Raw genomic sequence first — 12,626 nt, forward strand, 5'->3', positions numbered from 1 at the left:
TTTAAATGTGGATAACAACAGACTGTTGGAGACAGCAAACGATCATGTCAAAATGCAAGCTTCAACCAAGAAACAAAGCAAGAAGGCTGACAGTATCCAGAATTTACTGATGACTAGTACATCATCATTATTGTAATTTTTTGTTATACTGGTATTTCATTGTCGACAACAGTACAACTACCTAACTGAAAAAGACAAAAGTAAATATGTAAGCATTGTAAGAAATTATCACTATTTTAACAATTTTTTTCTAGCTCCACAATGTGAATTTAAAAATTGCTCAAGACTCAATCGCTCAGGGGTTTAATTGGACACAATATGTGTCCTTTTTATAAGGTTAGTACAGTATTAGCAGTGTTGGTCATATCTTCAAACTAGATTATGTAAGCATAACTCACCAGACAGGTAAGGGACTTAATTTATACGCATTCCCAGTTTAAGCATATATTTAAAAGAACAAGTTTCACATTCTCGCTTTTAAAGTAAGATTCTGTCATCTCAAAACATTCTTTGTCAAACTCTATTACAGGAGTCCCTCAATGTCAGTTTGCAAGCTCAGCTTGAGCTAAAAAAACCCTTCAGTTCTCTGCTTCTCTGCAGTACCATGCTGTCCAAATAAATCCAGACTAATCCTTAAAAAAACTGATTCTGTAGCAGATTCTTTCATTAACCACGAGCCAGACCAGTATGCATGGGAACAGCGTGAACTTTATTCACCCATGTCTTAATAGGCATTATGTATGTCTGTGAGAACACAAGAGTGTGAATCTCAGGATTCCGGTTACTGCCCATCCTCGCGCCAGGTCCTCTTCCACGGGCTCCAGCAGCAAGATGTCTGCTGTTTTAGGTACATCCTGCATTACACAGACCTCTCTGCATCAGCCACTGGGAAGACATCATTTCACATACGAACACAACACGTTCATTTTCAGTAAATGCTAGCAGTAATACAATTTAAAGCTGCAAAAATGTAATTTGATTTAAAATGTCATTTGAAAGATATATCAAATAACTAGATTCACTTGTAATGTTCCTAATTTTTCAAAATAATTCTTGAAGACATATGCTCGGCTGAGAGGCACTACTGCTGCACAGAAGCTTACACTAGATGGGAAAAGTTGATGCCGCCTTGTTTTAAAATGCCGTAACTTCAATTTTTCTGCAGAACTAAGGGAAATGGCATTAATGCCATCTGTCATATTCACTCCAACACAGATTTCTACCAGGGATCATAGCACAGCACTACTGTCCCAGCTCTCCCTCAGCCCTATCACAGATTAGCAACTGCATGGAGGTTAGAAAAATTATTTGAGTTTCCACTCTCTGCTCCTTTCCTGTACTTCTTGCCCTGATGCACATTAAAAAAAATAAAAATCTGGCCATAATTATTTATAAATATCTGCATTTGAAGGTCAGAATCTCAAGCAGATTACACTGGAATGTTTTCAGTGGTTTCCATTTAATAAACTCATCGTTACCCCAAATGCAGTATTAACTGTCATCCTTCTGGAACAGACACGTGAACGTCTTTGAGAAAAAGGTGAAATTAAAAAAAAAAAAAAAGACTTTGGCAGGCAGTACAGGAAAAGCAACACGGGATTGAATTTGCACATTTAAGTGGTTAAGAGTAAGATACGGCTTCTACTGTTTAATGCTCTGTGTCCATATAAATATAGAGTATTTTATATTTCACTATTTATGAGCAGTTGTTTTTATAAAACGCCCATGAACTATGCTCATCCCTAGTTTCGAGATCAGAAACCAAAGCAAAATCTATGCTGTCACACTCAACATTTTAAATTTAAAGAAACTTATAGGAAAAAAGCTTTTTTTTTTGCAGGGGTCTGAATACTGAGAAGAATTGCTCCAGAATTTTGTCGAAAAAAGTCACAAGCAGGACCTGCAGATGATAATCCACATAAAGAAAAAGGTTTGATCAAAAAAAAAAAAAAATAGTCCTGTGCATAAGCACTGTAAGCTCACCAGCGCTGAGGAAGCTACAGCAAGGTGGCACGTTCACATTCTGCCTCAGATTTTCAACTCGGTCTAGGTCATACATGAAAATATCACCCCCGTCACTCGTCAACATGAAAAATACCCCACCTGGTACATTCCAGCTCTTCAGGCCATGTGACCCCAAAAGTGTCCATCAAATGCTTACAGTCAGAGTACACTTTCTCACAGAGGCTGCGACATGGGTGAATCACATGAACTTGCTCCAGGCAGGCAGGGACAAAGGCTTTGCACAGAAATGTGTGGACTTCTGGTGAACAGTGAAGATTCATGAGTGTCAGAAAAGGCTACAGGGAAGAAAAAGGCTTTGGTGAGTAATTAAAAAAAAAATAATTCATGGCATCAAAGCTAACTTTCATCACTATGGCTCGCATTTGTTCCCCTGTAGGTTTGAAAAGATACTGGAAAACAGTGTTTGCTCGGCAGCTGTGAAAGAGCAAAACCCAGTGGCCTGAGTAGTGAGAAACTCCACCAGCACACACAGCCCAGCCCCCGCTCCGGGATAGCGCCCAATCTGTAACTATTCAAACCTGATATTTCCTATTTGACAATATGAGAAATCTGAAAGGTATTATGAAAGCATAAAACATTAAGTTCCCAAGTTCATCAGACAGCTTCTAAATTAGAGCCCTGAGATTTTTAAAGGCGGTCTCTGTCTGTGGTTCCTGCTAAGTTACATTTTCAGTCCTAAGTGGTGTGTTGCACTCATCGTCTTCTCTCACGCTAGAGAGGTTTGTGAGTTTTTTGATTAATGAGGTCCAAATATCACTATTCCTCATTTCTGAAACATTGAATTTCAAAACCTCAACATGACTGCAAATTTCTCTACCTGTATTACCAAGCACCAGGCAGTGAACAACTGATAACTGCTCTTACTGGAGAAATCACAGAATGAAATTTAATCCAATTCTTTTTCCCTCCAATTCATCCAACCCATGATTTACAGTCAGGCAGGCTTTTAAGAAAGAAAAAAAAACAACCAACCCCAACCTTCCTTCTCTACATTTTATCAACTTTATTATTAGGGAAAATTATTTTAGCCAAAATACTACCGCATGTGCAAACTTCAGAGAAGCCAGGAGCGCTGACAGATACAGGGTCACAGACCAGCTCGGGCTCCGCGGCGCCAGGCATGGCCAGGGCACAGGGCACGTGCGCGGTGACATCTGACTGGCATGACGTGCGCCGGGGCAGCAGACCGGGGGATGCGGAGGGTCACCTCCCGCTCAGCAGGCCTGGGAAGGAGGTCGCACAGCGCAGCTGGTGGGGCGCGCACGTGCTGGCCGGCTCTGAGCCCACCACTGCAGGACCCTTGGACCCACCGCAGGCTGCTGGTCACTGTCCCGTCCGCCGCAGCAGCTGCGCATCCCTGGTCCAGCTCGTGAGAGTAAAAACAAGCTAATTTGAACAGCATTCTAGGGGAACTAACCCACGGCCAAGGGTGAAATCAGTCTGCAGGATCACGGCAGCCTTTTTACGTAGGCTTTTTGATAAAATGCTTGTTGGATTTCAGGAAAAAGTAATCTCCATATCACATGTAAACAGCCAAATTGATGCGTTGGAAAGCTGAAACTAACACACTTTGAAATGTGCTGACAAATAGGGACACTGCACAAAATTTTCGAAGACGGCAGAATTTTTAATAAGGTTTTTATTTAGTAAGAATTTCATTTAATTCTTTGCCATTAACAGCTATGCATCTCATATATTCAGCTAATGACTGGAGAAGGAAGGATTGATTTCTGAGCCCAGAATAGTATCCTTACCTTTGTCAGCTTTTAAGTATCCCAAATACATATACACCACTACCCCAAGAGCAAGTCTTACTACTGAACATAAAGTTTAAGATGAAAGACATTGATAAATAAATTTTCCCCTTCAAAATGGAATATCTACAAATCCTCACGGGATCTTTCTAATAAACAAAGGAATGTGTGGGGAGGGTGGAAAGGGAGAAGATAAGGCAGAGCAAGAAGAATGGAAAAATGCTTTATGAAAAACCATAAAAATGTTGGCACCGTGCTTCAGAGCACTGCAGCTGCGTGCTGCATCTGCAGATGCCATTACAGCAGGCGCACAGCAGTCTGATCCCGCTCTGGATGTCTGCTGCAGAGCCGCCTCCTCAGGAACCCGAGACCTGAGCATTTTATGACAAGGAGAGAAGTATAGCTCTGGTATAATGTGCTCCAGTTCCATGAGTTTGATTATTTCCTAAATGCTACATGGCTTCAGATGAAAAAAATAGTCAGGAGTTAACCCTAAATTAATTAAATTTCCTTTACACAATTATGATGCTTGTTTTCTTCTCACTTAAATTTTATTTGCTTAAATGTTTGTTTAATTTATGTTAGCTCTGTTCTTCCCGGCACTTAGGACAAAATAAAGATAATAGCCTGGGTATTCACACACATCTCCTATAGAAATTGAGTTTACTTTTGAAATTGTCTTTTAGAATGTCTTGCTTGTTATGAATTCTTCTTTTTTATCACCCCCAGTTCATCTTGGTTGATAAAAAATAGAATTAATTTTTTATACCAAGTTTTGGGGTGCCAGTCAAGAACTTTTGCAGACTTAGGTAAAACAGCAATATTTTATCATAGAATCATCGAATGGTAAGGGTTGGAAGGGACCTTAAGGATCATCTGGTTCCAACCCCCATTTTCTCTATAAAGTAAGCATTTAAATGCCCCAGTACTCATATTTATGAAATCAACTTTACCTAAAGTGCTATTTTACTAGCTATTTTGATTAGCAGCTAACAACTTTAAAACATCTTTTTCCAGCATAGCTAATAAGGCTATCATAGATTCGCTCCCTTGACACAGAAAATGAGCACAAAGATAGCAGTGTCTGGTGAAAAAGCGAGGACATAAAGCCCACCTTTACCATTCTAACAGAATTTCTGTTATATGAAAATACTTAAAAGCTAAAATATCACAAGTATCACTACACAGTAATACTGTATATTAGAGGCAGATAATGACAAGCAAAAATGAAATGCTTCCAAGAGTTTTACTACAGTTTGGCTAAATACTGTTGTTTAAAATACATATTTTATTTAAGTGCAAAACAACCCTAACAGATAAATGTAACAACACACCACTGCAAGAAGGAACTTGTGCTAAGCCTGTAATGTAACCAGAGTAGAAATCCAAGGACTCAGCTGGTGATTAATTGTTCTCACAGTATTTCTTTAAGCTTGCTAAAAATATTTACCTTTTAACACCTGAAAGTATGAGAACAAGTTAAGACCAGGAGGTCTGGTGTTCTGAAAACACAAGCAGACCTACTCAGTCAGACCCAACATGCAGTTCTCACCCCAGCTGGTAGCAAGGGGGGTGCAAGACGAGAAGCTGACACCCCTCCCAGTTTCCAACAATCAATGGTTTAGGAAACTTTACCACCAGCAGGTTATAACACCAGCACTGTTTTGAGAAGACACTAACAGACCTCCTTTCCTTCTAGAACACTTCCAATCCCTTTTTCAACCATTTATGTTTATACTCATTGTAAAATACTACAGCAGTAAGTTATATTGCATAATTTAATTAGGCACTGCCAGGAAAATATTCCATTTATTTGTTTATTGTAACTCCTGGTTTTGCAACCTAGTTTGTGTTTCCAGTTAACACATTACTCTCTACTTTTTCCACGCCATCCTGCTATCTTTTATATATTATATTTATATATTTATATATTAGCATAATAATGTTTTACATTTTAATTTCTACTCCTTTCATAATATATTCTGCCTTCACTACATTTGAACACTGACCTCACGCTTCCGTAGAGCTATCCACAGTGACTACAGAGACTTTTTCCGAGTGATAGTAACTAATATAATACCGTGCACATCTACTTGTATGATTAGTGGGCATTATTTTTCCCCATATTCATTATTCTGCACTTACAATCCCTGAATCTCACCTACCATTTTATTGCTCAGTTACAGTATTACAAGACCTTTCTGCAACTCCTTAGTAACTTTTTTTTTCTTAGCAAATTCACTACCCATCACTTTTCCAGGTCACGTGTGAGTTAGTTGTGTGTCAGAGGTTTCAGTACAGATGAGTAGGGGGAACCACTCTAATCATTTACTTGCTATAGGACCAAACTATTCGCTAATGATTTCATTCCCTGCTTTGTGACAAAACATCTATTTATTCCTACTTTTCTTCTTGTTCTTTAGGTAGGCATTGGAAAAGAAAGTTCCCATTGGGTTACCAGCATAGTTTCTTTATAAAACATAAGTTATAACCACGTCAAAGCCTTTTTGAAAACTGAAGTATAATATGCAAGCTAAATCATATCTTTCAACAAAGTTATTTCCATCAAAAAAAACCCTCCAATCGATTTCACAGGCAATGATTTCCCTCAACCAAAAAAAAAAAGTCTACAAAACATAAAACTTTGCCTCAAGCACACACAAATAGGATTTGTAAAATACAGATTTATTTTCAGAAACTGTCTACCTTTACCATTTAAGAACAGCAAAAAAAGGTCATGAATTGCGCCTGGAACTCTGCTAACAATTACACATTTTTAAATGTGGGCTTCACTTCCAGCTAGCCAATTTGAAAACATTTCATTATAGAAAATAATAGGTCTGCATATCCTGACAGACCACAAAAGCAAAATCTCACCAAATTCCAAGTATTCGCTCCTCCTGCTGGATGGCGTGTAAGCAAAATTGTAAAACTGAGATCACAAGCTCACTGAGAGTATGAATTGGTTGCTTCAAGGTTGTGTTATCCAGATCATGAGTGCCCAACCCCCAACCATTTCTTACCCAAGTGGTTAGCTGGGTAACCTGCACATATGCATGAGCCAATCTCCTGAGCATCGAAGTCCAGGATTAAACCTGCAAATTCGCCAAGCCGGTGAATCTAGAATCTAGTACCGTGGTCCTCTCGTCTTCAGGAAGGCCAAGATGTGCAGGTGGCACAACCACACAAAAAGGCATGTGGCACGTCTAGCATTAACAACCATTGCCCTGTCACATGAAGGACAGGGATGAAAACCTGCAGATTTGGCGATGGCAGTGCTAAAAACAGAGTGAAGCCAGGCACTTTTAAAATCAACAATGCAGCCTCACAAAGCCAATACAAGTCCTAAAATAGAAATTCTTATCTTCTTACCAACAGGTAAAAAAAAAAATCCAGTAAATAGGAGGCAAACTAGAACACACTCATAATCTACCAAAAAAAGCCTCCAACAACCTAATCACAACTGTAAAGCCAAAGATGATGTAGTCTGTATTAACAGAAGAAACGCTGCTTCAAGCAACAGCAGTGAAGAACTGAGGGCTGAGACACAAACTTTCCACTATGTGGTCGGTGCAGGGTACGAGAAAGGCATGTGCCCTGTGCAGAAACCTCCCAGTCCAAAACAGTCTGAACTGAACCCCACGAAGCATACACGTACCCACTGTGGACTGCAAATATGGTCAAACAAAGGGATTAGAGCATCACTAGCCAGCAAGAGGAATATCCTCTGCACTGCACAACACACCAACACCTTACGTAGTAATGTATGTCTATGCTGTATTTTATTAAGGCAAAAAGCCAGACTATTTCAGAAATCCAGTTATGGTTTGGTCTTAAAACAAGAACACAACTGAGACCAATGGTGCAGAATACAGAATAAATAGCTAGGTGCAAACACGCTCTTAAACACACTTTGCCAACAAGCAAATCACAACTTAGAACTGTACAGAATCATAGAACAGTAAGGGTTGGAAGGGACCTTAAAGATCATCTGGTTCCAAACCCCTGCCATGAGTAGGGACACCTTCCACTAGACCAGGTTGCCCAGAGCTCCATCCAACCTGGCCTTGAACACTTCCAGGGAGGGGGCAGCCACAGCTTCCCTGGGCAACCTGTGCCAGTGTTTCACCACCTTCATGGTGAAGAAATGAATGTGCATCTTGTGCTCAGCATGCTGGTCTGTTGTGTGCTTAACAGGCTTACAAGTCCCAGACACAACAGAAACAAGCTCATTATTCCAGGCAGTCAGTACAGATGCTCTGTCCTACCTCATCTCAGTTTTATCCTAGAGAAAAGTATTACCAGAGATGATCAGATGGCTCTAAGGTTGGGATGTATGATAACTACTAATGTATGTCAAAACAAGTAAGTGAAAGTGTTCTCCTGTACTCTGCTGATTAATGTCACTGAAATATTTGAACTATATATAGAAAGCGGTGGATCAAAATATTGAGGTCTATTACAATCAGCTATGGCAAACCTTGATTGTAAAAGACAATCCTTGAATTGCTGAGATACACAGGGGGTAAGAGCCTTTGCTCAGCCACTGGAGCCAGTTATTTAAGACGGTAACAACCTACTCTCCTAACCACTGAGGTCTAGCTACCACGTTAAGACACTTTGCTTAGTTAACCTAGTTAACGTCAAGGTTAACTAAGTTAAAAAGAGACACCAACTGTCTCACTGTTAAGCAATGGTACCCGTTTCATGATGGAACACAAATGTTGTGACCTAAAGCAACAACATTACAACCCTGTCACTTACATAACTGTTTATTTCAATTGTGGAAGCGAACACAAGCTTAAATGTCAATTTCTACAATCATATCACACTGTGTACCACAGATTCCTATCTATATTAAAGATATACATTATTACTCATGAAACTATTTACCTGCTTTACAGGAAATAACATCTCACCTTAACGATTAATAAATAATAATAATTTACAGCACCAGACTCAAACACAACTACGGTCCAGTAAGTATTATTACAGAATCAAAGTACAACCACAAAACCTAAACACAATATATTTTACATACACACTTTCATAAGTGATAGGTAGCAAATACAGCCCCTGTCAACCATGGTGTATATAAATGGTCTCAAAAGAATAGGCAGTAATTACGCTTTACAACCACAGAGCTACACTAACAATTAATTTTCACAGTATCTTTAGCCACTTTTACAATGATAATCTGTTTCAATTAAAAACAGTGAAACAAGTATGGCACAGTTGATTTAATCCTACACTATTGTTTCAATAGAGCTATTCTCAACTGGATGCGAACGAGACTAGCGTCATACCCAGAGAGATTAATGTCTTCACACAATTCCCAGATGGGCTGGCAAGGGCGGCAATTTGCTCACGGCCACAGTGAATCAGCTGCCAAGAAACTATGACTCCTAATTTATGCACAATTAAGTCATGACAAATAAATGCCCTAACACATGAAACTAAATGAAGGATGAAATCTTCAAGTTTGATTAGATTCAAAGCAATGTTGAGAAAAGACTAGTTCTTCCAACTGGATGCTATACCAGTGGATTTAGATCAAAGGCAAGTTACATACCAACTTAAAAGTGTCTTTAAGGATTTAGAAAGCACTTTGCAGGAGGCTAAGGCAGTTTAAGTGTCAGCATCTTGTTGCAACATGTCTGCTAGAAGCTGCTACTTCAACAGCAGAGCTGCAAAACAGCAATGTAGGTGCAGCTTATGAACTTTAGTGCAGAGTCAACCATCCCCTAAACTACCAATGAAGATGGTATGAACTAATTTGCTACTGATTTAAGGGGGGCCCCAATACTCCATGTCTCTACCTGAGCTATGGGTAATAATCGACTACTGCTGCCAGCAGCAAGCGTCAGTCATAATCTGTATTTTCTAACCTCAGTCAAAATTATATGGGTAACTCCTCTAAGACAAAAGTTTTTCAGGACTAAAATTCACTGACAGGCATAAAATATTTTAGATATAAAAATATATACATTTAATATTCATCATCAGTGCATGCTAGTTTGACAGAGGTAAAAGAAAACCATTGAAAGCATATGAATTTGACTTATTAAAAAAAAATCTGCTTTTACACAAAGCAACATTCTCTTCCACAGCTTTCAAAACAGAATTAAGGCAAATACAATCAGGTCTAATTTAAAAGCTTGTCAAACGTTTTTTAAATGTTATCAGGCTAGTGTTTACAGAGATAAGAACGGAATCTTTTGTCAGAGTAGAAATCAGGTTACCCCAGTAGTTTAAAAGACACAAATAATTCAAGTTTCCTACTCAAGGACAATCTGGAGTTCAAGGAGCTGGGGGGGGAGGTGGGAGAAAGAAAAATGTAATAAGCAAGTGGACCAAACAATGCTATTCTGCAATGGAAGATGTTTACAAACCTATGAGCTTTCATCTTTGTCCTTCAGCTGAATAGCAAAGGCAATGCATGCACTTGGGCATTCAAAGGCAAGAAGTTATTTCAGGGTTCTGAACAAAGTGTGGGGACAGCTTTAACTTGCAAGAGCTGATAAGCGGAACCGTTCCCAGCAGTCTGCTCCTCCACAGCCATGCAGGTGTGGGAGCTGCCGACCAGATCGTAATTGAGAAGACAAAGTCAGATGGCAGCTGATCACAAAACTGCTGTGCTGTAAACTCCAGTGGCTCAGGGACTGACTGGCCAGCAGCAGTCAGATGCCCGGCCAGGGCAGGTCCCGGGGGCCAGACCTTCATCACCCACCTCAAGCTAAACTGGACAGGAATCTGTTCACATCCCGGGCTCTGCAACTGCGCAAGGAGCCGAGTTACTCATTATCTAAGTGGTCAGTATATCTGCAACAAAATCACGAGTATATTTGCAAACTCTTTGCCATCATTCACCCCTACACCTACATATGCAGTATACTTTCACACATATTCAGCTGTGAACGTTCGTATTAGCTGTTTGAAGTCTATGGGACTACTATGAGAAATCCAACCACGGCGAGAACAAGGCAAGTGGGGGGAGGTCTTCAGAGGTCAGCAGGGCAACAAGACCCTCACTTACTTTAAAATAAAGCAAAACAAAATCCGAAAAACGCACTCTACCACTACAAGTGGGCACTAAACTTGCCATTGATGGTATAGACAGACGCATACACAGAAAGATAAAGCAGGCTATTCTGCTCCTTACTTCTATGGGCTCTAGCCTGTTTTGCATTAACTAACAACTACAGAATTTCTTTCTGTAGTAAAACAACTTAGTTCCATGTTTGCCCTTCAAGGATTTAAGTACAAAATAAAAAGACATATATACCTATATTTCTTTACTATAAACAAAGGTTAGAAACAATATAAACAGGAATATTACATCTCACTAGAAAGTTATTCTGAAACAAACTGAAGTATTCCAATACCTCCCAAAATTGCTTATTAGCAAAATTCACTGCATTCTGCAGTTCTAACCTAAATTATAGCTTGACCTAAATCAGATATTCCAGCCTCTGCAATTTACAGTCCAAAACAAACATGACAGAGTTTTCCCAAACATTACAGAACTGAACTATTTATACAAAGCTTTCAATTATATACGGTTTTATCTCCATGTATACTACACAGAACATAAGAGACAGACAAGTATAAGTTAACTGAAGGAAAGTAAACTGTGGGCCCTCAAACATCTCATGTCTAGACAGAGCTTCATTACATCTGGACTGTGTTAGCAGAAGAACCTCAAAATAATCTTAAATTCTTCATGTGTTTGCCATGTATTACAGGAGTACATGGATTTATTACTGAAATTACTGTGTAGAACACAACTTAGAAGATTACCAGTAATACTGTTTATAGACTGCCTGTTTATCTGTGAAAAAGCTCCTCATTTGAAGGGAATTCCAGCAGAAGTCGTTATTGCTCTGGTTCCAAAAGAGTCAGACCAGGTTCATGGCTTACCCCTGGCTTTGTGAGTGTGGAGACACTTTAGCAGAACACCACCACTCAGGTTACCAGAGAAGTAACCCTGCATCATGCTTTCTTCCCTGCCTACTTCATGCATAAACTAAATCAGGAAAATCTCAGTCATGACAGGATTGATTTTCTCAAGCAATCTTCTGTCAGTCTTCTGCGATGTCCAGTAAAGCAATCAAGAGCCAGATCCACAAAGGGGACTCGCTATTACAACAGAAACTTGTGATGCCTAACTTCCAGACACTTCACAAAGTCCTCAAAAGCAGTTTCCCCATCCGATGTCCACACAGAGAGGCACCCGAGAACAATATTCACAGAATTCAGGAAGTAGAGATAAGCTCACAGACAGAAGAGAATGCTCAAGAGGAGCAGGAATCAAATCATACATATCTCCAAAAGTTAGGCAACTAATGCCAAGCTCCAAGGCAGCGTTTATGCAACAGATTACTTCTCAGAACACTCAGGGATCCACATTCAGACACCTCCTTTGCCAGTCTATAAAATAAAAATTTAAGCAGTCTTCAAATAAATAAACAAAAGCACTTAAGTCAATAGCTCTGTGACCGGTATGCTCATGGGAATCCCGTTCCACTGAGTATTTAAGTATTTTAAATAAGGTGATACAGGATCAACAAAAAAAAAAGCAAGAGACTTTTCTGTGCCAGAAATCCATCCAATCTGCAGTTAGAGATCTACTTGTCACTGAAAGGTCAACCAGTCCTCTTACCCACAAGTTACTCAATTCACCTTTTCTAAACCCAAGCCATGCTAATACTAGCAGAACACCAGAGCATTTGGTGCCCTTTACCATCAGTTAGCAGGATGGGAAGAAAGCCTCTGCATCCTGCAGATGCAAAGGCATCTGCACCAGCTCTGCATAGACCAGCACCAGCCCAGCCAGGTGGCATTTCT

At 39.7% G+C, this 12,626-nt stretch overlaps 1 protein-coding gene across 1 annotated transcript in view; it reads right to left on the reverse strand.

The window, feature by feature from the left end:
• Positions 1-12,626, reverse strand: part of FZD6 (frizzled class receptor 6) — a 31,425-nt gene that overhangs the window by 7,549 nt on the left and 11,250 nt on the right. Inside the window, exon 3 of the mRNA XM_075415761.1 lies at positions 2,104-2,300. Within this exon, the coding sequence (XP_075271876.1) occupies positions 2,104-2,300 (197 nt within the window). The remainder of the gene's footprint in view (positions 1-2,103; positions 2,301-12,626) is intronic.

The sequence above is a fragment of the Opisthocomus hoazin genome, chromosome 3 (assembly GCF_030867145.1).
Source record: "Opisthocomus hoazin isolate bOpiHoa1 chromosome 3, bOpiHoa1.hap1, whole genome shotgun sequence".
Lineage (NCBI taxonomy): Eukaryota > Metazoa > Chordata > Aves > Opisthocomiformes > Opisthocomidae > Opisthocomus > Opisthocomus hoazin.